This window comes from Peromyscus californicus, unplaced genomic scaffold (genome assembly GCF_007827085.1).
Source record: "Peromyscus californicus insignis strain IS unplaced genomic scaffold, ASM782708v3 Scaffold_3__1_contigs__length_106647218, whole genome shotgun sequence".
Lineage (NCBI taxonomy): Eukaryota > Metazoa > Chordata > Mammalia > Rodentia > Cricetidae > Peromyscus > Peromyscus californicus.
Genome location: NW_026294551.1, coordinates 89621667 through 89648075, shown reverse-complemented (window position 1 = coordinate 89648075; position 26409 = coordinate 89621667). Strand labels below are relative to the sequence as shown.

Sequence of the window (26409 nt, the reverse complement as noted above, 5' to 3'; positions counted from 1 at the left end):
GGACATCAGAGACACGACGGTGCTCAGCAGCCCTGATGAAAAGGAGCAGCCAGTCTTGCTAGAGAACCAAGTCCCTATCTCTTCCAATTCTGGTGTCCAGGCAGCTTCAGTCACAAACACCGCAGCATTTAAAGGTACCACTCTGAGTGGCATGAGTTCTTTGAGCCTAATTCCAAATGTTGCCTAAAGAGGGAGTTATAACTCTCCCTCTAACACCCAGGAAATGTACCCATCCCTGCCTGTCACTGCAATTCTACACTAAGTGACTGTCAACCGTGCCCCCCCCCCCCAATCCATAGACAGGAACCCAAGCCCTGTCATTAAAGACCATTGTAAAGAGGGAGGATATTATCAAAGGAGCAAGATACTTCCAATGACCTCAGAAGCTCCTCACATGGATGCTCTTTATACCACTTCTATATGGTATGGCATACTGAAACCCTTCTGAATCTAGGTGATGCTGTTATGGATCCTGCCTGTACGCAGAGTGGACTGCTCTAGTGGACAAGCTCCTTTGGTAATAGCACATTCCCCCTTGCTAACATTCCTCAGTACCCAAATACCCACCTATCAGAAAACAAATATAAAAAGGTTAGCACAATAACACATGCTAAAACGTGTTGGTTATTAAAGTATCATTTAACAGGTAGTGTTTGCACCATTTTTTAGAAAGCTCAGGAGTTAGACAATTGTTAGCTAATTCATTTTATGTCCTCTCTGGAAGCAAATACCCTATATATAAGAGGAAAGGCCAGTTAGAAGAGACACAGACTCGAGTCAGCAGAGAACTGGGGATGCAGCTCAGTGAGCCAACAACCACTCAGCACGTAGAAAGCCTTGGGTTCGATCCATCACTGAATGAAAACACAAGCCAGTGGCAGGGACTACGGCACCCGGGGGCAGTACCCCTGTCATCCTCTACTGGATCCCCAGGACCTATGAAGGGACACAATTCAAGCGGCTATCAGGCCTGCTGCCCCAATGGCCCATTCACCACCATCCATGTCAGCACAGAAGAGGCCAGGCCCACCCACCCTAGAAGACTCCTACCTGCCGAGGAGGGTCATACCTGCCCCAGAGCATGCTGCAGCAGTGTTGGGTGCCCAACAAACCGTACATTATCAATCTTCAGTTCAAATTTTTGGCCGCACATTTCAGACTTGGTTGCCAAAATTGTTGCCAGAATAACATCCGAGAACCTTCAAATTTTAGAAAGGTAGGACGGAAATGCATTAACGAACATCACAGCACCGTGCCCAGTACCCACAGGGGGAGTGGCTCAAGAATGACAGTTCTGTGGAGCTACTTTGTCCCCAGTGGGTGGCATGTCTATCAGTGGCTCTCTTGCAGCAATCCCAAGGGTAGGGATGTGAAATCACCAGAATTACAGGTAGAAGGCAGGAGAAGCACAGGCTGAAGGCACATGCTGTCACTGATTGCATGCTGTATGAAATTAGAAAAGAAACAGCTGCAGTTTGCATTTAAAGGAAGATCAGCTGGGGCTGGCACTGCCCTCAGGAGCCACTCAGAGGCTCACAGGCACAAGGGCCTCTCCTTACTGTACTTTGGTTTGTGGAACTGTACCTCTCAACCTCTGTGACCCCAGACCCTCCACAACAGGACCACAAAAAGGACCAGAGGGCAGAGCTCAATGATGCATGCAGTATGCTAACTACATCTTTTCAGCATAGCTGCCCAGCCCTTCCTTATCCTCAACACTTCAACTTCTCAGTTCTTATTGAGGGAATTTTGTACAAGGCATGCAGGTGCACTGTTACAGGAACATGGGATGCATAGAAACCAAGTGTCATGGGGAAGTGGGAATGGCTGGGGTGTGAGATCTCACCCCTTCCACTAAGCATCTGTACATCTGTTCCCCCTATTGGCAAACCTAGTCCTCCCTGTCTGGGGGATCTGGATAAGTGAGTTGCCTGCAGGGAGGAGAACACAGGGGCCTGGTGTTGCCTCTTATCTCAGAAAGCAGGGACTGAGGGCCTCCACTGAAGACACACAGGCACTGTTTCTGATCTGGTCCTGAAGGGAGAGAGCACCTATGCTCACCATCTACTAAGGAAAGCTTTCTAACATCTAGGGAGGGTGGTTTTAGGAAGACAGCTCCAGCACTACCAGGACCACAGTCTGTCCTGGGCAGAGAGACCCTTACAGTCCTGAAAGAGACTATTTGGGACAGACATTCCATTGTGGGACCTTAGTCTTGTTTCTTCTGGAGGCATTCTCAGTTGGGAGAAGGGAGACAGACTGACATCGTAACTCCTCCATTGCAAAATGGAAAAGGAAGGTGAGCTTTCAAGGAGCTGATGTGGCTCAACTCCAAAGCAGCAATGGACTGGGATAGAAAGTATCTAGGAGGGGCATTCATTCCAGGCCACCCTACACAAAGCAGGGCCACAGGAAAGCGGCCTGGAGACAGTACAGAGCCGAAGCCTGGCTACGTCAACATGTAAGACAAGCAGCCGTGCAAATTCTCCCACTTCTACCCATGCCAGCAAGAAAGCTCCAGGCTGCTACGGCCTGCAGGGCTTATACTGGCTCCTGCAGAATGAGCAAGATCCTCCAGCAGCCACAGGGCTTCCGGGCCCCCAAATAAACCAGACAGAGAGTGGGTCACAAAGGGCTTCCTGGCCCTTTACAATGAGGGCTTGGTCAAACCTTTCAGCAGCTGTCTTATCACTGACATTCTGGGACCTGCAGGACCCATAGCCAAGTCCTTACTTCCTGCTTTCCTGGAACATTAATGTCTGGGGTGATTAAACAGATATGGAAGACTCCAGCATCTCAGACAAGGGCATTACAGGTTTTCTTCAAAGTCAACCTCTCTCTGCCCTATTCCACCTGTCTGAAGGACATATCAGGATATCAAAACCCTATCAAACACTTGGGTTCTGAGCTAGCCAACATTCTATATCACATCTAAACAAGCAGCACCCAACATTCTACCAACCAATGACTTAATACACAAAAGCAGCAGATGGGAGAATGATCTTAACCACTCCACAGCAACTCTTCCTTGATAGCCAAAAGTCTCCACTAAAAACCCTCACTGTCATGAAGAGTCACAGACATGCCTCAGCTCTGGTCATGGGATTCCCAGAGGCAAGCAGTGGTATCTCAGCTTCCATTCATAAATACCAAAATCCAAATATGCCCTTGAAGGAGCAAAATCAAATCTCCCCCCCTCTACAAGGCACAGAGATGTGTGTGCTGACGCTAAAGTGGCTGTCCTAGGTTCTGTTAATCTGAGCAGGTCTGAGCTGCATGCCACCTCTTAACATTACATACTTAGGATGAAAAGACACTTGCTTGGTTGTGGACTTCACATAGTGTTTGATGACGTAATATGCACAAAGATAAAGTCATCTTGAGACCAAGAAAAGGGTAAAACTTATACATAGCAAATTACAAAGGACAAGGTTTATTCTTTCCAAAATTTACAAAAATCCTTTTGATGGTGAGAACATGGTAAATGTAACATAAGATAATAAAACAGCTACTATAAAAACTAAAAATTTCTAACTTGAACATCTAAGAAAAGCATATTTAGGAAGATGTAACAGTTGAAAAGCAGGCCAGGATTCTATTTTTAATAAATCATTCTGGAGTAGGGCTATCCAAAAACAGGGAGAGAGACTGGAAAGGTCTCAACTCCACATCTTCAACTTGTCCCTTTTTTTTAAATGTGAATGAATGTTTTCACCTGCATGTATGTATGTGAACCAGGTGTGTACCTGAGGCCTATGGAGGCCAGAAGAGGGCACTGGATCCCCTGAAACAAAAGGTACACATAGTTGGGAGCTGCCATATGGGTGCTGGGAATTGAACCCAGGTCCTCTCAAGAGCAAGTGTTCTTAACCACCGAGCCCTCTCTCCAGCCTCTCAACCTGCCTATTGATGGAAACTCACACATACTGTATGTACATCCACGGCTCACACAGGATGTACTGTTAGGGGACAAGACAGTGCAGACTGCAAAAGCTCCATATCACCTTCATGGGGACATTTTTGCCACTTCTTGGTATATTCAGTTCCATCTAATCCTGAGTCTCTAACTAAACACTCAAATACTCAAATGCTGTTAATAGTGTCCGTGTGTCTATCTGTCTGTCTCTATCTATCTATCCCTCTCCCTCTCAAAACTAAAGGCAAGGAGCAATGATCACGGGCCCTTGCTGTGGCAGTAGGACAGGAAATGAGAAACCCATATGTGGTGGTCCAACATCACAGGACTACTAGCTCCTATTTGGGGAGGAGGTCTGTACAGCACACCTGGTCCAGAAGTCTCTCTGGTGCCAGCCAACCATGCTTTAGGTTCTCGAGAGATGTGAAATAGCTAAATAATTCTAGATGGGAAGGGCAGAGGCTGTGGGAAAATCTGGGCTTCTGAAAGGCAGGGGGCGTTCCAAGCTGGGGCCTATGCACCTCGTTAGTCATTCTTCAACATTGAGAGAAATTAGGCAGGAAGCACAATTACAAGAAGAGAAGGCAGCCGGAATCAAGACAGAAAAGTGGGGAGAGATCTTGGTCTTACCCTGCAACCAATTGCTCATCGGTTGGAGGACATGGCTTGCTGAAATGGGAACAGGACCATCAAGACCAAACAAATCATTGTTTCTTAAAAACCATGAAAAGTTACAAGGTTGTTTTATAAAATCAGCATTAACGTCTAGCAGAAGCACCATTATAAAGTATTAGCTGAATGGAGCAACTTACCGGAGGAGAAAGAAGACATACATACCCCAGATGAACACTTACCAAGGGATTGTTCTCACTAAAGCTCACATTCTCAAAATACAGGCCAGGAGAGACTGAGAAACACTGTTCAGAATCCAGGACATTGCAAGGCTAGACCCTAGTGTCACAAGACTTAGCTGGACAGCTGAGGACAAGTATCTGACCTTCCTAACAGACCACATAAGATGCCTGGACAGAAAAGCCTTCTGAACTGTAGTGTCATATGAGTATCATTCAGCCCAGTTCTTGGAACACTGTGGACCACCTGCATCCTGACCTCCCTGAGCCTCTACCCCAGCTGGAAAGGAGGTCACAGCAGGACACGCACACTTTTGCCAGAAAACTGGGGTTTCTGTACCATCCGACTCAGGTGTTTAGTTCAGTATTTTATGTTCCTGTGAAGAGCATTTTGTTCCAGAACATGCTGCTTTCCAAGCAACCCTGGAAAGCTACATAAGGGCCCTACCTGGACTACCTGCTGTGGACCCCTGTCCAGAAACAGGATGGCCAAAGACTCATGTAAAAGGAAAGTATATGAGAGGAGCCCTTCCTTAGCTGCTTCAAACTGAAGCTCCTCACATTCGCTAGCACTGAGGGGGAGCTGTTTAATAGACTTCACCCAGCAGTCTAGCAGCTCAGGCCTCACTCAGCTTGAGCTCCTACAACTAGCCAAGTCACCATGGCCTATCTGACACAACTTTCTACAGTGATGGCTACATTCTAAGTGTGCCACTGAGCAACCTGAAAGGGGGAGGGGGCAACACGGGGCACAGGACACTAAGGAGCTGGATTCTTCTTTAATTTCAGAAACGTTTATTTATTGACTGGTTGGTTTTGAGACAGGGTCTTCCATATCTCAAGTTAACCTCAAATTCACTATAAAGCCCAGGATGACCTTGACCTTCTGATCCAATTGCCTCCACCTCTTAAATTCTGGGACTGCAAGAATTCACCACCAGGCCCAGTTTATGAAGTGCTGGGAATCCAAGTATTTCTGCGTAAAGAGCCACACTGGCCATGATCCTGACTGAAGAGCACAGTTCTGGTCCTTGATTACAAAGGGCACACAAGCCCACTCGGCTGTTTCCACCCGGAAAGCTGACAAGCAGGAATCTCTTGCAGTTCCGGAAAGGAAAGCACCTTTGGGAACAGCCCAGGAAGACAGAACGGGCTTTGCAGCACTGCACTGCTTCTTCGGAAAGAAGCTGGGGAGTTGGGAGGGGCCTGGGGCCCCAAAGGGAATTAGTCTGCACCTTGTAATCATGGGGGACAGGGGTCAGCAGACGCTATCAAGTTAAAATTACCAAATGAAGCAGTTCTCCAGTTCAGCTGAAGAACTCAGACAAAAGCACTCTCTTCCCACTGTTTTCTCTTTTTATTATGCTAACTACTGAAATGAGCCCCTAGAAGACATCTGTGTACTCTCTAAAATTCACTGGCAGGAATTAGATGCTGGTTTCATCCCTAGGAAATTTCCCTATGAAAGAAAGACTGTTCAAAGCCAGGCATAGCTACATGCTGTCCTTTGATGCCAGCACTCTGGAGGCAGAATCAGAGGCAGGTGGATCTCTGTGAGTTTGAGGCCAGCCTGGTCTACAGAGAGTTCCAAGACAGCCAGAGTTACAGAGAAGCCCTGTCTTGAAAAAGTCAAGAGAGAGAGAGAGAGAGAGAGAGAGAGAGAGAGAGAGAGAGAGAAAGAAAGAAAGAAAGAAAGAAAGAAAGAAAGAAAGAAAGAAAGAAAGAAAGAAAGAAAGAAAAAGAGAAGAAAATGGAAACAAAGAAGGCTGTTGAAGTCTCCTCTCCAGGGAATCGGGAGGCAGAGCCAGGTGGATCTCTGTGAGTGCGAGGCCAACCTGGTCTACAGAGCGAGATCCAGGACAGGCACCAAAACTACACAGAGAAACCCTGTCTCGAACAACAAAAAGCAAAAAACAAACAAACAAACAAAAAACTAAAAGTGAAATAAAACAAAAACAAAGAAAAACCCCACATACTTTTGGTACTGTAAATCCCAGGGGTGGATATGGTGCCTTCTCAAAGAACTGCCAGGAAACAGTACTGACTCACTACAAAGCAAAGAGCCAGTGTGGGAGTCTCAGCTCCCTTTTCCTTTACCCCACACAGGCCCCGTCTATGTTTCAGGGGATCCAGGGCAAGTAGAGCACAATCTTCTCTTTGTTTCCTAGACTCATGCTGTCTCTTACTAACCTTTAAAACGCACATAAGAAGGCAGAAGCAGGGGCTGGAGAGATGGCTCAGCCCTGGCTGCTGTTCCCAAGGACCAGGGCTCAGTTCCCAGCACCCACATGGTGGCTCACAACTGTCTGTAACTCTAGTTCCAGGGGATTCAACACTCTCACACAGACACGCGTGCAGGCAAAACATCAATAAAGTAAACTTTAAAAAAGAAGGCAGAAGTAGTTGTTTATGAATGTAGACCTGACAGTCCTCCTAGACACAGAGGAGCAAATACAGGCAGAAGAAGGACTTGCCTTTCATCCAGGCCTGAAGCAGTCCTAGCTGCCACTGTCACCTGAGAAAGGATGTGCCCAGGCTGCACTGTACCTGAGCACTGCATGACTAGGCATGTGCTAAGGAATCAGGTCTGAGGACAGCCAAGGGATCTGCAAGCCTCTCATTGGAGAGAAATGTATCACGACTCCTTTACTAACCAGATAGCATGTGCACTAGCATGAGCAAGTCAGGGGTAGCAGTGCGACCCCAGCTCTGCACTCACAAAATGGAGGAGAAGGACACCAGTTATCTCAGAGGGACAAATATCTGGGTCAACAGGAGGGTAGAGCTCTGATCAGGCCAGGAAAGGGAACCAGGCCTCCTGCCCAGAATGGCTGGTGAGCCCTTACCTGGAGTCACCATCCTGGTCATCAACATGTTCGCCCGTGTTGTTGACAGCGTATCTGCTGCGTGGTGTATCTGAGTGAGGGCAAAAGAAGAATGGCTAAGAAAGCAGGATCCCTCCACACACAAGATTGTGGGCTATTAAAACCCGTGGCTTCCACTGCCGGCACAATTATTATTCAGCTACAAAGAGGAACAAAATCATACAGCTTGAAAATGTTAGGTTGAATTAAATAACTCTGATATACAATGTCAAATATTATTTATATGAAAACACTATAGTAAGCAAATTCATAGGGCTACAAAGTCATCTGGATAATAGCAAGGGCTGGGAAGAATAGGAAATGAAATATTACTTATCATTACAGAACTTCACTTTAGATGATGAAAGTTTTGGAAATACATATTGGTGACAGTTTCACAATGGAAAGAATGCAGTTAATGCTACTGAGTCATATACTTAAACTGGTTAAAATGGCAAATCTCATGTTATAATAAAAATGTTCAGGGGTTAAGGATGCACATGGCTCAGTGGTGGTGCTTAGCATGTGAAACCAGGTTCTATTTGGAGCACAGAGGAAAATAAGATGGTTTCCAAGAAGTTATGACAATGTGGGGAAACAGCTACTCTTTGAGGAGGGGATTGAGATAGGACCTTACCATGCAGCCAGGCCAGCCTCACTCTCTATAGAGCTGAGGCTGGACTCCTCATCTATCTCCTAAATGTTGGAGATTACAGTGTTGGGATTACAGATGTGGGCCACCATGCCCAGCTATGGATCTTAATTTTCTTTTTCTTTTCTTTTTTGTTTTTTTTTTAATTTTTAAATGTATATACCATATGCCTTATACATATAAACAATTCTTTACTAGAACACTATGGCTTAAAAACCTGGTTTAAAACCCATATGAGCCGGGCAGTGGTGGCGCACGCCTTTAATCCCAGCGCTCGGGAGGCAGAGGCAGGTGGATCTCTGTGAGTTCGAGGCCAACCTGGTCTACAAAGAGAGTTCCAGGACAGACTCCAAAGCTACACAGAGAAACCCTGTCTCGAAAGAAAAACCAAAAATTTTAAAAAAATTAAAAAGAAAATAAAAACTATGGGAGATCCAGGACAGGCACCAAAACTACAAGAGAAACCCTGTCTTGGAAAAAAAATGATATAACCATATGGAAAAATAATAAATTATGTTGGCTTTTGAGGGCCAACATCCAAGGAAATCCAACAACAACAACAACAAATATGGCCACATCCTGGCAGTCACAGCTCCCCTTCCACAAGGCTCTGGAGGCAAGCAGGCAGCAAGTACCCAGACCACACTAGCTCTTAGGGGCCTCAACCTTATACCAAGATAAATTAATTTTAAGGCCAAGCGTGGTGGTTCACGCCTTTATTCCCAGCACTCAGGAAGCAGGAGGATCCCTGTGAGTTCAAGATTAGTGTAGTCTAACTCCAGGCAGCCAGGAATACATAGTAGGATCCTGTCTTAAGTAAGTAAATTAATTAATTTGAAAACAAGACAATAAATGTTCTAAAGGAAAACTCCTGAGTTCTCTCTTGTTAATAATCTTGAAATGCTCACTTGCGATCCAGAACCAGAGAGGAAGAGTGTCCTAGTTTAAGACTAGACTAGTCTACACAGCAAATTCCAAGCCAACCTTGACTCAAAATAAACTGACAGCATCCAGAGCAGAAGGCCTTAGAGACAGCAAAACTCAGAAACCACAAGAGACTAGATTGAAAACCTGACTCCATAAAAATCAAAATTCTGGCAAAAACTACACAGAAAAAGCAAACTGGCTACCTGCTGTGATTAAAAAAAAAATTCCTTTTTGTTTTTTTGAGACAGGATCTTACCATGCAGCTCTAACCAATCTGGACCTCACTATGTAGAGCAGGCAGGCCTGGGACTCAGAGATATGTGCCCATCTCTGCATCTAGAGTGCCGGGATTAAAGGCATGCTGACCACCACGCCTGGTCCAAAAGTCTTACTTTTTTTGTTTTGTTTTTCAAAACAGGGTTTCTCTGTGTAGCCCTGAATGTCCTGGAACTCGCTCTGTAGACCAGGCTGGCCTCGAACTCACAGAGATCCGCCTGCCTTTGCCTCCCAAGTGCTGGGATTAAAGGCAGTCACTACCACCACCCAGCAAAATTCTAGCTTTTTAGCTCAAATATATGAATAATTCTTTCAAGTCTAGAAAGAAAAAATTAAGTATTCAAGAGGAAATCAGGCACAGGATATGAATTCTCTGAAAAGTAAATGCAAATGGCTCTGAAGATAGGAAAACATGCTTGTTCTCAGTAAGACAAATAAGACAAATGCACAATAAGACTATCAGATACACCCAGGCAGTGGTAGCACATGCATTTAATCTCAGCACTCAGAGGCAGAGGCAGGAGGATCTCTGTGAGTTCAAGCCCATCTGGTTTACAGATTGAGTTCCAGGATAGCCAGGGCTACACAGAGAAACCCTGTCTCAAAAAAACAAAATAAAACAAAACACTGTCAGATGCAGCCTTTTGTCATTCGACTAATAAAGACTGAAAATTAATCTGTTTATCACATGACCATTAGCCCTCAGACTCAACCACATGACTCAAGATATGTTAGTACAGATAGTCTACAAAAGAGTAATATCCAGAAAGGACATGTGCAGTTTGTGGGTTTGTTTTTGTTTTTTTTTTTTTAGTTTGTGGGTTTTTTATTGATGGTGGTGGTAGTGTTGGGGAATGTGTATGTGACCTATAAGCACAGGTGGAGGCCAGAGCAAAATGTGAAGGGTTTTCCTTTATCGACATCTTACTGCCTTGAGGCAGGGTTTCTCCCTGAACCAGAACATTACCCTTCATGCTAGGCTGACTGGTCAGCCAGGGAGCTCTCCAAATCAGCCCATCTCTATCACTCAATGATGACAGGCACCACAGCCATGCCAGGCTTTTCACATAGGTGCTGGGGGTTCAAAGTGAGGTCCTCAAGCTTGCACAGCAAGCGCTCTTACCCACTGAACCACCTGCCCAGCCCCCAAAAGATTGAAAAAACTGTAACAAAGGACTAGATGAACAATGCATACTTCGCTCATGGAATTCCCTGCAGCCATTAAAAAGAACAAGACTTCTACAAAGGTTGATCCTGTATTCAAGACAGACACCAAGTACAAATAAAAACGGGCAAACAGTGTATTTCCACTGCTACTTAGAACAGAATGTGTGCTTATGCTTGTGTTTACATGGACGGTTCTGGAGAACGGTAGAGGTGGTATCCCCTTTAGGGAAGATGGGAGGGGGTACTGAGAGCATGATATCAACTGTTTTTGTAGCTTTAAACCCTTTGGATCATATTACCAAGTTTTAAGAATAATAGTCACCCACAGAGGAAGGCTATATTCTCATGCACTATAACTAAGAGGATGTGTTCAACAGATGAAGAGGCTTCCAGGCAGATGATACAGCACAAAAAACGAGCGTCCTGCGACTCGTTGGGAGGTGGGCGCGACGCACTACTTTATTTTTTCGTGGATACGCTTTTGAATACCGGAGGGATGATTATCAAAACGGTGAGCGGTTATCCCCGCAATGGGCAAGGAGCAGAGTTCAAGGGCAACTTCAGACTTTACAGTAATCTGTACTTTCTAAACTAATAAATTCGTGTCTGTGTGTAAAACCCGGTGTCTTTTTGTTTTTGTTTGGAGAAAAGGTTGGCCTTGAACTCACGGCAACGCTCCCGCCTCAGCCTCCTGAGAGCTGGGATTATACGTGCGCATCGCTGCTAGATAGAGCCTGCGATTCTTACGTATTTTGACACTGTTTCCTAGGCTGGAGACTCCGGAGTCGCGCCGTGGCCCTCTTCCTCCTCCTCCTCCTCCTCCTCCTCCGCACCGGGCCCTGCGCGCGGGCAGGGCGGGTGGCCGCCAGGCGCCACTTACTTGTCTGGGACGCGGGGTGCTCCTGGCTCCTCTGGAAGGGGTACCTGAAGAGCAGCTTATTGCCCCTGCTGCCCGAGCTCACCAGGATCACGCTGATGGGGCTGGTATTGTCCCCCATCCTGCGGGGGCCGGGGCGGGGGCCTGAGGGGAACTCGGTGGGGAGCGCGGAGGCGGAGGGTAGGAGCCGGAGCCAGGCGCCGGGCCCGCAGGGACACGGAGGAAGCCGGCGCCACGGCCCGGACACAAACGCGCGCGGCCTCGCTCTCGCGAGACTTCACCGGTGCCGGGGGAAAGAGCCGCGGAGCGCCACCCTGCGGGGCCTCTGCGCAGGCGCGGGCGGCCGGACGCGCAGGCGCGACGCGTTCTCGGAGCTGCAGTGGCTCTTCAAGGGAAGGTGTCTGTGGTTTAAAGTCACACGAGAGTACAAATTTAAAAATAGGAGAAGGAATCGGGCGGCGGTGGCGCACGCCTTTAACCCCAGCACTCGAGGGGCAGAGGCAGGTTGATTTAGTTCGAGGCCAGCCTGGGCTACAGAATGAGCTCCATGACAGCCAGGGCTACACCGAGAAACCATGTCTTCCGGGAGTGGGGGGGGGGCGGGGGCGGGGGAAGAGGTCGGGTTCATACCAGTCTGGGCATCACATAACCAAGGAGCACTAATTTATTTTAATTATTTCCCAAATTTTATAAAGACAAAAAATAGTCTTACTGCTTTTTTTTTTCAACTGTTACTCAGAGATAAGGTGTCATTTGATTACTTGCCAGTGTCTGAGAATTACACTTACTTTTGCCCTTTGATGGTTTGGATGTGTTCTGTGAAAGGAATGATATCCTCTTACTCATTTTGCAAGCCTTTATCCCAATCTTGTTTTTTTTTTTTTTTTTTTTTTTGGTTTTTTGTTTTTGTTTTTGTTTTTGTTTTTTTTTTTTGGTTTTTCGAGACAGGGTTTCTCTGTGTAGCTTTGGTGCCTTTCCTGGATCTCGCTCTGTAGACCAGGCTGGCCTCGAACTCACAGAGATCCTCCTGCCTCTGCCTCCCGAGTGCTGGGATTAAAGGCGTGCGCCACCATCGCCCGGCTTCTTGTTTGTTTTGAGTGTTGTATAATGTTACTGAGGTCTCCCGTGTTTCCCAGCTGGACCCCTAGACCTAAACCGGAAATCAGAAGACAGGGGAAGTGAGGCTGGGAAGGAAGCAGATGGGGATATGGGACTGGGCGCCTGGGGATGACTGAAAGGTATCATGGGACCTTCCCACAGAGACTAGGTGCCCAGGCACTCAGGCCAGGAAGGTCTGTGGTCCAGGTTACTTCATTAGCCAGGGCCTTGGGACTCCAGTGGTCATCTCTGGGATCGGAAGAGCCTATAAGTAAAGGAGCCCAGTGTTTCCCCAGTTAGCGATCTTAGGACCCACTTTTTGCCAGCCACCTTCAGAGGAGCATTCACAGTTTACTTTTCTATGCGATCAACAGTGACAGCCAGGCTTGGTGGAGACTTGTGTTTCCAGCTACTAGAGAGACTAAGGTAGGGGAAAAGAAAGTTAAAGCCAACCTGGGCAACTCCGTGAGACCTCTCAAGAAGGAATGAGAAGGCTGCAGATGTTGCTTAGTGGTGAGCACATGGCTGTTATGCCCAAAGTCCTGGGCTCCATCTTTTCTACCACTGCTAACTCTAGTACCAGATTCCATTCTACAACGTTCTGGCGTCCAGGCCGCCTTACCCAATACTGACAGCACTGGAGAGGAGAGCCTGGACTCCTCAGGTGCATCATCTCAACCCCCAAGTTGTCTACATCATTGCTAAGAAACGCCATCAGCTATCACAGAAATCAGAACTTAAGGTCACACTGTCAACTGTGGACCAATAAAGGCCACTGTGGACCCCAGTTTTTTCACCAAGAGTAGGATTTGAAACTGTTCAGTGAAACACGAGGGCTAGCCTCAGCTCTGCAGGGCATATCCTCTGACTGACTGCTGGATTAAAGAAGTGAGTCCTCATTTTTTATTTTTTATGTGCATTGATGTTTAGCCTGCATGTCTGTGTGAGGAAGTTGGTTCCACTGGAACTGGAGTTACAGACAATTGTGAGCTGCCATATGGGTGCTGGGAATTGAACCTAGGTCCTCTGGAAGAACAGCCAATGCTTCTAACCAGTGAGTCATCCCTCCAGCCCCCACGAGTCCTCATTTCAATTTTAAATAATGTGGTGTCATAAACTCCTTTATAGAAGAAGAAACTGGAACTTTGGACCCTTGGTCCCCACCCTACCCCCAGGGTCTCCCTTGTGCAGAGTGGGAGACCACATGGATGTCAGACCTTATCAATCCTGTCACTTGGTCAGTCAAAGGGCTGGGTGGGGTTCACAGACACTATCTGGGAGCCACCTTCTCCACTGGGTGTTCCTGCCTCTTCAAGGGCCTCTAGCCACTTGCCTAGAACAGCAAAAGGATAATTTTAAATGCCATGTCCTGAATTCTTGTGGCTAGAGGTGACCTCTCATCACATTGATGTGGAAGTTAAGTCCACTTCACCATAGAGGTTTAAATGGTGAAACTGAACTCACAAGGTTAACTTGCCTCCCATGGTCACCTTTGGGGGCAGGGGTGTGTTCTACAGATCCTCACCCTGGTCTTCTGCTCGATTAACCAGGCAGACATCTCGGCCCAGCTACTCAAACTCAGAATGTGCCTGGAGCTTGCAATTCTGACTACAGATCAGCAGCTTCAGCATCCAGGACTCTGCACAGGTCTGGGCTCTTTGTGTCCACAGGGGGAGAGACAAAGATCGGCCTCTGTGCAGTCAGCAGCCCAGCCCACACCATGCAGCTAGATCCTGCTTCCGTTGGAACTATAGGCACATTTATAACCTCCCTGAGCTTCTATTTCCTTACGTTAAAACAAATCCCAGTGACGAGAGAACTGCCCTTACAGAGTGGCAATGAGGGCTGTGGACTCAACACAGATAGTTTGGTGCCATGTGAGGAACTTAGAAAGCACTTGACAAATGTCAATGGTCGTACGTCACACAAAAGCAATCCAGTACAAACTGTTGCAAATACACACGACGACATTGCAAAGCTTTTAAAAGTATACTTAGAATCTCTCTTAATCCTGACATTTGGATATGCTTTTATTCTTGTTTGTTTGTTTTGTTTTGGAACAGGGTCTCTCTACATAGTTCTAGCTATCCTGAAATTCACAATGTAGATCAAGCTGGCCACATGAACTCAGAGATGTGCCTCCTGAGTGCTGGGATTAAAGGTGTGTGCCACCATATCCAGCTACTCTTTTTTTTTTTCTTTTTTCTATTATCAGCTTGATACAGTACAAATTCTTATCCTAATAGTGAAATGTTTCACTGAGGTTTGCCCAGTGATTGAGTAAAACCAAAACTTATTATAAGTCACAGTCATCCTAGGATCCCCCCTGCTATGTAGCCTCCCTGGTTCTGTGGGTTGCAGTCTGATTGTTCTTTGCTTTATACCTAGTATCCACTTATGAGTGAGTACATACCATGTTTGTCCTTCTGGGTTTGGGTTACCTCACTCAGGATGATTTTTTCTAGTTCCATCCATTTGTCTGCAAATTTCATGCTTTCATTGTTTTTCTCTGCTGAGTAGTACTCTATTGTGTATATGTACCACATTTTCTTAATCCATTCTTCAGTTGATGAACATCTAGGTTGTTTCCAGGTTCTGGCTATTACAAATAGTGCTGCTTTGAACATAGCTGAGCATGTTTCTTTGTGGTATGATTGAGCATTCCTTGGGTATATGCCCAAGAGTGGTATGGCTGGGTCTTGAGGTAGATCGATTCCCAACCAGCTACTCTTTATTTAACTTTATTTTATATATTTTATATTCTGATTTGATTTGAGACTGGAGAATCCGAAGTTCAAGACCATCTTTGGCTTCATTATAGAGTTTGAGTCCAGTTCTAGACACACAAAACCCTACCTGCCCAAAAAATGTTTAAAAAGTGAACAAGTGAAAAATAACATGGGCAGCAAGGCATGGTAGCACATATCAGCAACCCCGGCATTCCAGAGGTCAAAGCAGGAAGTGATGATTTTCACTTCCTTGGCTTCGTAGTGAGTTCTGAGCTAGTCTGGACTACATAGTGAGGATCTGTCTCAAAAAATACACAATGTTGTCAAGCATGGTGGTACATGCCTGTAACACTCAGGAGGTAAAGACAATAGGGTTGCTGCAAGTTCAATACCACGGTGGGCTGCATAGCAAGTCCCCAGGGAGTTAGGTTGACATAGCAAGACCTTAACTCAGAAAAAAACACAAAAAACAAACCACAGAAACGGGGCCGGTGAGATGGTTTAGTGGGTCAAGGACTTGTCACCAAGTCTGACAACCTGAGTTCCTTCCCAGAGAGCAACACGGTGGAAGGAGCCGATTCCCACGTACTCTGGTCTCCACACATTCACCATGGCGTGCCACAATGCCCCTCCCCCAAAAAACAGTAAATAAGATAAAATTTATTTTTTAAATACAAAAATAATAACATAACATTTTAAAGGTAAACAGTCAGTAGCATTTTGTACATTCATGATACTGTACAACCACCTCTCTCTAGTTCTAGAATGTCATCATCTCCCCGAAAAGAGATCTTCCTATAAGCACCATTTCCCCCTCTCCCCTCTCCCCTCTCCCCTCTCCCCGGGCCTGATAACGCTCATCCACTCTCTTCAGAGCTGCCTGTTCTGGACAGTTACTGGACATGGAATCACAATGCACAACTTGGTCAGTCTCACTTTCTATAATGTTTTCAAGGTTTATCCATGTCGCAGTGTGTATCATCCCTTCATTTTTATGGCTAAACAGTGTCTCATTGCAGGGGAATACCATAACTATAATATGTCTGTCATACATTGATGGGCATCTAAGGTGTTTCCAACCTCAGGGTATTTCAGATAGAAAGATATGACATTTTTCCAACAGGTCAACAAATTCACAAATTGACTACGTCAAAATTATTGCTTATTATTTTGTTAATTATTAAGTTTAAAATTAAAACTTATTGCTGGGCAGTAGTGGTGTACACCTTTAATCCCAGCACTTGGGAGGCAGAGGCAGACAGGTCTCTGCGAGTTCAAGACCAGTCTAAAAAAAAAAAATTACCAACTTCTTTATTTTTTTTTCCTTCTTCTTTGAGACAAGCTCTCTGTCCTGGAACACACTATAAAGCCTGACCTCAAACTCACGGCAATCCTCCAGCTTCAGCCTCCACAAAACTTAGTATTACAACTGTGTGCCACCACTCACAGCTTGAGGTTAGACACTGTCACTGTTACTTGTCAGAATGAGGCAGAGCTGAGCCAGGCGGTGGTGGCACATATCTTTAATCCCAGCACTCAGGAGGCAGAGCCAGGTGGATCTCTGTGAGTTCGAAGCCAGCCTGGTCTACAGAGCGAGATTCAGGACAGCACCAAAGCTACGCAGAGAAACGCTGTCTCAGAAAAAAAAAATGAGGCGGAGCTGGAGATGTGTCTCAATGCAGAGCGTCTACCTAGCATGGGCAAGGCCCGAGGTCGATTTGCAGTGGAAGGAGGTGCTACAACCACAGAGTTGGGGGTGATGAAACGCATGTAAGACTGACAAGGAAATATATCCAGAGTATTTGTCAAGTTCTGACACATCAGTGAGAGCAGCACAATGGGAGAACGTGCGTCAGTTAGATACTTCAGGAAGAGGAAATCCAGCAGCCAGGGAAGTTGTGCAAAGGGCACAGCCTCACTCACCACCAGGAAACCACAAGAGAAATCACTGTACTCCAAACCAGAAAGACTAAATTAGAAGAGACTAGAAGACCAACAGTGTAAGATTCTTGGGAGGGAAACTCACACCACCAGGGGAAATATAAATTGACCAACTATAGGGGCTGGAGAGATGGCTCAGCAGTTAAGTGCACTGACTGCTCTTCCAGAGGACCCAGGTTCAATTCCCAGGACCCACATGGCAGCTCACAACTGTCTGTAAGTCCTGTTCCAGGGGGGTCTGACACCAATGCACATAAAATAAAAGTTAAATAAAAAATTGACCAGCTATTTGGAAAAGTCCAGTGTTCTTTTTCTGACTTTGAAAGTCCAAGGGGTGGAGCTCAGTTGGTAGAGCGCTTGCCTAGCATGCATGAAGCCTCAGGTTCAATCCCCGGCACCGCATAAACTGGGTGTGGTGGCACATGCCTGTAATCCCAGCACTCAGGAGGTAGAGGCAGAAGAATCAAAAATTCAGAGGTCATCTGTGGCTACCTAGGAAGTTTGAGGCTAGCCTGGGATACACGAGACCCTGTCAGAGTTGGAGTGGAGAAATCAGGGAGGGAGAAAAAGGGAGATTTGAGTTGTTTCCACTTCGGACTATGATCAAAAATATTGTTACGCTAGCCCTGACTGGAGACCAGCCGTTGGTTATACTACAGCTGTTGGTTTCAAGAGCAGCCTAGAGGACTGTCTTCCTGTGGTTTATTGGCTGTTCTAAACCCAAAAGAGGCCGAATTCCAGCACTCGGGAGGCAGAGGCAGGCGGATCTCTGTGAGTTCGAGGCCAGCCTGGGCTACAGAGCGAGTTGTAGAACAGCCAGGGCTGCACAGCGGAACCCTGTCTCAAAAAACCCACAGTTCACGAAAACAAAAGGTGATGGTGTTGCTATGAACATACTCCCACTGCTATTTTATACATATGCTTCATTTCTCTTGAGTGTATTGCTATTTTATACATATGCTTCATTTCTCTTGAGTGTATTGTTATTTTATACATATGCTTCATTTCTCTTGAGTGTATTGTTATTTTATACATATGCTTCATTTCTCTTGAGTGTATATGCAGTAATGGAACAGCAAGGCCATACATTACCACTTCTGTTTGTTTGTTTGTTTGTTTAGAGATGGGATCTCTCTACATAGCCCTGGCTGTCCTGGGACTCCCTATGTAGACCAGGCTGGCTTCACACTAACAGATCTTTCTGCCTCTGCATCCCAAGTGCTGGAATTAAAGGTGTGCATCACCTTACCCTGTACTTTCCTTTTACTTTTTAAGGAACTGCCAAACTGCTTTCTAGTGTGCACCATTTTATCTCTCCCTACTGCATTTTATCAAGATTCCAGTTTCTTTAAATCTTCACTAGCATCTTTATTTTGTCTCTTTTGTTTGTTTTTTGAGACAGGGTTTCTCCGTGTAGCCCTGGCTGTCCTGGAACTCATTCTGTAGACCAGGCTGGCCTCCAACTCCTCAGAGATCTACTTGTCTCTGCCTCCTGAGTGCTGTAACTAAAGTCCTCTGCCACCCCCCTGGCTTTATTTTGTCATTTTAATTATGGCCATCCTGGTAACTATGAAGTGGTATACCTACAGTGTTAGTCTGACTGTTTTTGATACAATGTCTCACACTCTAGTTCAGGATAGCTTGAGGAACTCACTATGTAGCCCAGCCTCAAATTTGTGACAATGTACATGCCTTATCCTGTCAAACGCTGGAATCATAGGCAGTCATCATCATGCCTGGTTCTGTATATCTTCTTTGAAGAAACAGTCAAAAAACCCATTAGTTAATGGAAAGATAAACTGTTGTACATTCACATCAAGAAATAAAAAAGAAATAAAAGCCCACGCTTTTAGTCCCAGCACTCAGCAGACAGAGGCAGGCCTGGTGTACAGAACGAGTTCCAGGACAATCAGAGCCACCCAGAGAAACCTTGTCTCAAAAAACAAACAAGTGGGCTGGAGAGATGGCTCAGAGGTTAAGAGCACCGACTGTCCTGAGTTTGATTCCCAGCACCCACATGGTGGCTCACAACCATCTGTAATGAGATCTGGCACCCTCTTCTGTGTACATAATAAATAAATAAATCTTTAAAAAAATAAACAAGCAAAAAGGGGAGTAAAAAAGGAAAAAAGAGAGAGAGAGAGAGAGAGAGAGAGAGAGAGAGAGAGAGAGAGAGAGAGAGAGCAGAGGTACTGGAGAGGTTGCTCAGTGGTTAAGAGCACTTGCTCCTCTTCCAAAGGATCCAAGTTTGGTTTCCCTGTATCCATGTCAGGTGGCTCATCTGTAACTCTGAACTCCAGGGGATCTGGTGCAGTCAGGCCTCTGCACATGGTGTAAGTTACACAGATATATACATACAAATAAATAAAAACAGTCAATATAAATAAAAAAGAAGGGAAGAGGAACCTACTGATACAGCAGATGAATCTCTAGGGTGCTATGCCAAGTAAAATAAGCCAGTTTTAGAAAGTTTCAATACTGCTGATTAATTTTTCCCCCTTTTAAAATTACTTGTCTCTTTCTGTTTAAGGTATAATTTTAAAATATATATTTTGGATAACTTTTGCCAGGCAGTGGTGGCACACACCTTTAGTCCCAGCACTCGGGAGGCAGAGGCAGGTGGATCTCTGAGTTTGAGGCCAGCCTGGTCTACAGAGCCAGTTCCAGAACAGCCAAGGCTATGCAGAGAAACTGTTTCAAAACAAATTTTGATTTTGCTTTAGTTTTGGTATATGGAATAAACTTGTGGCCTTGTTCATGCTAAGCGTGGGCTCTACTACTGAGCTGTCCCCAAGTCCCTTAGTTTAGATAAGTTCTTTATTAGACATATGATTGTCAAATATTTTTTATCAGGCATGTGGCACACACCTCTAATCCCAGCACTTGAGAAATGGAGGCAGGAGGATCACAAATTCATGACCAGCCTAAACTACATAGCAAGACCCTCTCTCTCTCTCAAAAAAAAAAAAAAAAAAATGCTCAGTAGTGGCGGCACATGCCTTTAATCCTAGTACTCAGGAAGCAGAGGCAGGGGGATCACTGAGTTTAAGGCCAGCCTGGTCTACAGAAAAAGTTCCTGGACAACCAGGGCTACCCAGAGAAACCCTGTCTTGAAAAACCAAAAAAGTAAAATTAAAAAAACTAAAACTCGCCGGGCGGTGGTGGCGCACGCCTTTAATCCCAGCACTCGGGAGGCAGAGCCAGGCGGATCTCTGTGAGTTCGAGGTCAGCCTGGGCTACCAAGTGAGTTCCAGGAAAGGCGCAAAGCTACACAGAGAAACCCTGTCTCGAAAAAACAAAAACAAACAAACAAACAAACAAAAAAACTAAAACTCAATTAGTGAATAAAAATTATCTTTCTCAATCTGTGGGATATTACCCAAGACTTACTATAAATCTGTAGTAATCAAGACAATGTCATTGTGGCTAAACATAGACATGTAAATCAGTGGGACAGAATGGAGTCCAGAAGCTGTCTTATAAAAATATGGCTAATTTGGGCCAGCAAGTTGGCTTAGTGGATAAAGGTGCTTGTAACCAAGCCTGATGACCAGAGTCTCATCCCTAGGATCCACATGGTAGAAGACAAGACCTGACTCTGTCAAAGTTGTCCTCTGACCTCCAGTTATGTGCCATGGCACATGCACACACAAGAAATGAAATGTAATAAAATATGGCTAATTAATGTTTACACTCCCTCTTGGCAAAGATGCAGAGAAGTGATAGCTAATTAGCATGGGGGGCGGGGGCGCACGTGTAAGCCTGAGGATCGAGTCCAGGGCCTCACACAAGCTAGGCAAGCACATATCCCCAGCCTAGCCAATTAAATTTGTACCAATAAGTGTGAAAAGTGAATCTATTAGAGAGCTTAGAGTCTTTGCAACAATTAACCGTGGAGCAGATGTCCATGGCCAAAAGTAATTAACAGAGGCCTGACCCTCATACCTCGAACAAAAATGATCTCAAAATGAACCATCTGTACAAACACAAGACAAACTATGACACTTTTAGAAGAAAATATAGATTACAAATCTTTGTGTTTTGTGGATAGGCAGTGAATTCTTAAGAATTCTTTCTTAAACTGGGTGTGGTGACCCATACCTTTGATCCCAGCACTAGGGAGGTAGAGGCAGGTGGGTCTCTATGAGCCAGCCTGGTCTACATAGCAAGTTCCAGGACAGCCAAGGCTACAATAGTGAGACTCTTTCTCAAAAAATAAATTCTTTCTTCCACTTAATTTAATTTAATTTTGAGATAGGGTCTCACTACGTAGCCCTGGCTGGCCTGGAACTCACTATTTAGACTAGGTTGCCCTCAGGTTCACCAAGATGCATCTGCCTCTGCCTCTTGAGTGCTGAGATTAAAGCCATGCACCACAGTCCAAAAGAATGAGTTCTAAAATAGGAGCTTGATAAATTAGATTGCATAAAATTCAAACTTTGGTTCTACAAAACTTTCCTAAGATGAACTGAGGGCTGGGTGAGTTGTCTCACTAATAGTGGGTAGAGGCACTTAGCACCTCTTAACAATGTGAGTTAGCTGTCCCCTGACTTCCACACATGCGTTGTGGCACATGCATGCCCCTTCACACAAAATAAACAAATGATAAATGGAAAAAAATTGAAAGATGAAATTAAAAAATAAAAAACTGATGGAAAGTATTTGCAAACAACATATCAGACAAAAAGAAACGCATCCAAATTGTACACAGAATGCCCATAAGCCGCCAGTAAGAAAGTAGCCTAGTTTAAAAGTGGACAGAGTACTTGAGCAAAGAGGCTACTGTAGATAACATATAGATGGCAAATAGCCACATGAAGAGATCTTCCACTTCACTGGCCATCAGAGAAATACAATTCTCAGCCATGATGTTACATCACTATTTACCTGTCAAAACACTAAGATTCAAAAACTCTGGCAGTGATACACACAGGAATACAAAACAGCAAAGATACTCATGAAAACAGTTTGTCATTTCTAATAAGGTTAAATATGCATTTTGCATATGCCAGCACATCTACTCCAGGATATAGATACATCTACAGACACAGGGATAGAGAAACAGAAACCTATGTTCATGCACAGACTTCTCTGTGAATGTTCAAACTGTCTTTATTTTGTAATAACCCCACACTAGAAACTGTCCAAAAGTCCTTCAGTGAACGAAAGGACAAACTGCTGCATATTTACATCATAAAATAAAAAGTAGCCAATAGCTGATACTGCAGATGAAGCCACAAAACAGTCGGCAGGATGAAAGAAGCCAGTCTTAAAGGATATAACACTGTGTGATTCCAGTCACACAATTTTTTGAAAAAGATGGATTAGCATGGCTTAGGTCAGGAGCAAGAGGAAGATGAGGCAGCAAATGGGTGGCTGTGGGGGTTTCTGGGATGGCCGGGCTATTCTATATCCTGATTGTGACTTGGTTACATAAATCTATATACGTGTCAATTCAGAGGACAATGAGCAAATCAACTTCACTGCATATTGAGATAAATTAAAAGAATCGTATGTTTCACCAGACACTGGTTGCTGTGGAGGGCTATGGGGCAAATTGACGATTTTCTTTGGTTAACCTGTCACCTCCTGGTGGGAGCAGACTTCCATCCTCTTCCCTCAGTGCTGAGTGAGAGGGGCCTACTACTTCCTTGAAGGAAACCCAAGAGTCACGGGAACTAGGGGACACGGGTGGCACAAGCAATTTGTGATTCTGAAATGAGTGGGGACAGTGCAGATCTGGACACAAGGAATGACCTCCTGACATGGCTGGGCCGCTATCTCTCCTGGATTCTGTGCAGGACTATGACCAACACCCCACCCACCCCCTTTAGACCGAGGGGAGTGGGCAGGAGCGATAGCGCTTGACCTCCAAGTCCCACCAGGCCCTGATTCCCATTGTTGCTGTGTCTGATAACAGGCCCCACCCTGCAAGCCCCCTCCCCTCTCCCAAGCAGTGGTCACAGCCAGGCAGGCCCCTGACTTTGTGTATATAAGGGGACACTGAGGACAAGCACCATCAGGCCAGTCCTGAGTGCATTCAAGCTCCAGCACAGCCTCCAACACTCACCACCACCACCATGTCTCTGATGAAGAATGAGAGAGCTATCATCATGTCCATGTGGGACAAGATGGCTTCCCAGGCTGAGGCCATCGGCACTGAGACTCTGGAGAGGTAAGTCCAGGCACTGGGGCTTGAGTAACCAAATGAGAAGCCAGGGATCAGTGAAAAGGGAATGACAAGGAGAAGTTCATGGGGAGAAGCCACTGAGAAGGGGCCCTGAGGAGGGGGTGGTGAGGATGGTAAGGACTGAGATGGTGAAGAGTGACTGGCCAGAAGGGACTGTGAGAGCAGTACTTGTAAGGAGGGGGTCCAGGTGGGCCGATGAGCTGCTAGAGGAGGTGGACTGGCATTCACAGCCCTCGCCAAAGTCCTCCACATGGCTCCGCAAGTCTTTCTTGAATGAATAGGAATGAATGGATGCAAGAAAGAAGGGCAGGCAGTGAGCAGATACAGTGGAGCCTTGTGCAATAGGAAATAGTAACATCAATCTTGGGGCTTTTTTAAATATTTATTTATTATGTGTGTGTGTGTGTGTGTGTGTGTGTGTGTGTGTGTGTGTGTGTGTGTGTAGGCATCGGATTCCCTTGCACCTTAGTTACAGAAGGTTCGAAGTTCTCTTCAAGGGCAGGCAGTGCTCTTGAAGAGTACGCACTGAGCAGTCTCTCTAGACCCGGTTTTTGTTTTGTGTTTTGTATTATTTGATGTACATTTTTTTGCACTTAATTTCAATAGTTTATTTTGTGTTCATTGGTGCTTTGCCTGCATGTATATCAATGTGAGGGTGTCAGAAACCCTGGAACTGGAGTTACAGACAGTTGTGAGCTGCCAGAAGGGTGCTGGGAACTGAACCTGGGTCCTCTGGTAGAACAGTCAGTCCTCTTAACCGCTGAGCCATCTCTCCAGCTCTTAATTTCATTTCTTTAACTACTGCGTAAAATATTGTTTTGTTTTGCTTTTCTGTGTGGTACGTCTTTGTGTACCCCTTAAATCTTGAGCCCAAGGCAAGCGCCAGGGTCCTAGCCCTCCGCCTAACGAACACCCACAAAACTAACGCTTTCTCCCGACCCCCAGGCTCTTCTGTAGCTACCCCCAGACGAAGACCTATTTCCCGCACTTCGACCTGCACCACGGGTCGCAACAGCTGCGTGTCCACGGCTCCAAGATCTTGGCTGCTGTAGGCGACGCGGTTAAGAACATCGACAACCTCTCGAGTGCTCTGACCAAGCTGAGCGAGCTGCATGCCTACATCCTGCGTGTGGACCCGGTCAACTTTAAGGTGGGTTTGTGAGAATGGAAGGGGTGATCAGCAGGGAAGGACGCAAAGCAGGAAAGCGGGTGAGGTCTCCGCTGCACTGTGCACTGAATCTCCCTCCCCGCCTCCGCAGCTCCTGTCCCACTGTCTGCTGGTCACCCTGGCCTCACGCTTCCCGGCCGACTTCACCGCTGAGGTCCACGAAGCCTGGGACAAGTTCATGTCTATCCTGTCTTCCATCCTGACTGAGAAGTACCGCTAAGCGCCACCGCCACGACCCCCAAGATGGGCTACGACCCCTCTCCTCCCCTTCACTGAACCCTCCCTAGGGTCTTTCCAGTAGCCCCCAATAAATGGTTGAAAATAGAAATAACTGGTCCTGTGTTCTCGTTCTCTGAGGGAAACGGGAATGGGGACGCAACGGGATGCACAGGGGCTTCCAGGAACGTTGTGGATCCTAGTGCCACACACTGCCTGAAGGACATTCCTAGGGTGGTTGGGGGAGGGTCTTGCGCTTAAGAGCCCCCAGAGTCACAGCACGCAGGAAGCAGAGCATCCCAGGGCCATCCCACGCGGGTCCTCGGTCAGATGTGCAGCTGGGCTTCTCCTTCCCAATCGCTTCGCACAGAGCGGTGGTGGGTGTCAGGAATTCCCCAAAGTCTGACATCCCAGCTCCTGCCGCCCTAGCAGCTGGGGGGGAGGGGTGTCCCTGTCCTTAAAGGGACAGATGATTTCCTGGCTGGATTCTTTCTGGCTCCCTCCAGACAGAGCAGTAACTGGCTTCTAAGGAGTAATTACAGGTTCTGAGAGTTCAAAACGAAGACACCCACCACAGGATTGAGCCAAGCCAGAAGCCCCATCCGCAGGCCTCACTCCGGGCATGTTTCTGTAGACAGGCGGAGGGGCTCTGCGTCGCTACTGAGCTCAGCGGGTCAGGGCGATCTGGTGGGGGGACGGGGGGGGGGGGTGTTAGGGGACTCTGATGAAGAGGCGGGGCGCGTGCCCCCCCCCCGAGACCTCCACGACGGTACCAAACTCAGCACCCAGCAGTGCGGCCACATTGCACCTGACCGCCCACCACCAGGCACACTTAGAAAGGCAACTGTTACTCGGGTGGAAATGGCGGGGTCTCCAGGGCCTCTAGGAAGCAGCCCAGGACCAGCCCACGCAGGTCTTCAGTCAGATCTTAGCCCTCCACCTTACCATGTCAGGGATGGGGCATGGGGCTCACCTGACGTTTCCCGGGGCGCTAAACAAAGTGCGAGGGTTAGTGGGAACCACACGGCTGCCCTGCCTGCTGAGGTAGCTATTCATGCTGTACCCCAACTCCAAGATTTCCTGCAACTAAATAAATGCGGGTCAGAGAGGCGCTGAGCTTCGGACCGGACCGCGCATGCTCGCGGCTATGTCCTGTGCAGCATCTGGACCACTCGTCCGCAGATCTGACTGGCTCTGGTGCTCCAGGTAGGCCCTACCAACGTTCCTGTGAGCTTATCCGGCCTACATAAGGGTCCAGAGCACAGCTGGGTGTGTTCAACAGAAGTTACTGTGGCTGAATGGCTGACTCGTCCCTTTTTCTAAAACTGCTAATCCAGTGTTTCAGGGTGGTACTGACTTCCCATCTGCCGGGTGAGTTGACTGTGGACATGCAGGCAGAGGGGGACAAGTTGTGTGGAGCTAACTGAAAAGTACTGCTAAGTCGCTGGCCTCAGTCTGTGTTAACAGAGCCTTCAAAATGGTGTATGACATTTTGGAGAACTAGAAGGGTTACATCCCTGTGGCAGGACAAAGAAGT

At 46.5% G+C, this 26409-nt stretch overlaps 2 protein-coding genes across 5 annotated transcripts in view; one reads left to right on the top strand and one right to left on the bottom strand.

Moving 5' to 3' along the window:
* The window catches only part of Nprl3 (NPR3 like, GATOR1 complex subunit), a 37467-nt gene extending 25667 nt beyond the window's left edge, over positions 1 to 11800 (bottom strand). Inside the window, exons 1-4 of one of the 4 annotated variants that reach the window (XM_052758878.1) lie at positions 11534 to 11800; positions 7614 to 7683; positions 4547 to 4585; positions 1070 to 1199 (exon numbers count right to left, since the gene is read on the bottom strand). In XM_052758878.1, the coding sequence (XP_052614838.1) occupies positions 1070 to 1199; positions 4547 to 4585; positions 7614 to 7683; positions 11534 to 11651 (357 nt within the window). In that variant the 5' untranslated portion in view covers positions 11652 to 11800. Of the gene's footprint in view, positions 1 to 1069; positions 1200 to 4546; positions 4586 to 7613; positions 7684 to 11400; positions 11441 to 11533 lie in introns of those variants that run through there. The other 3 variants (XM_052758881.1, XM_052758882.1, XM_052758883.1) reach the window with 3 other exon arrangements.
* Positions 11801 to 16193: 4393 nt separating this feature from the next.
* Positions 16194 to 25546, top strand: Hbz (hemoglobin subunit zeta). The gene is made up of 3 exons (XM_052758903.1): positions 16194 to 23473; positions 24434 to 24638; positions 24748 to 25546. The coding sequence occupies exons 1-3, from the start codon at positions 23379 to 23381 to the stop codon at positions 24874 to 24876; spliced, it is 429 nt and encodes a 142-aa protein (XP_052614863.1). The 5' UTR covers positions 16194 to 23378; the 3' UTR covers positions 24877 to 25546.
* Positions 25547 to 26409: the final 863 nt, after the last annotated feature.

What these genes read in the sequence shown, in the direction of transcription:
- Hbz (XM_052758903.1), top strand. Translation starts at nt 23,379, where the DNA reads ATGTCTCTGATGAAGAATGAGAGAGCTATCATCATGTCCATGTGGGAC. An exon ending in GGCACTGAGACTCTGGAGAG is followed by an intron (nt 23,474 to 24,433) that starts GTAAGTCCAGGC and finishes CCCGACCCCCAG; the next exon opens with GCTCTTCTGTAGCTACCCCC. An exon ending in TGGACCCGGTCAACTTTAAG is followed by an intron (nt 24,639 to 24,747) that starts GTGGGTTTGTGA and finishes CCGCCTCCGCAG; the next exon opens with CTCCTGTCCCACTGTCTGCT.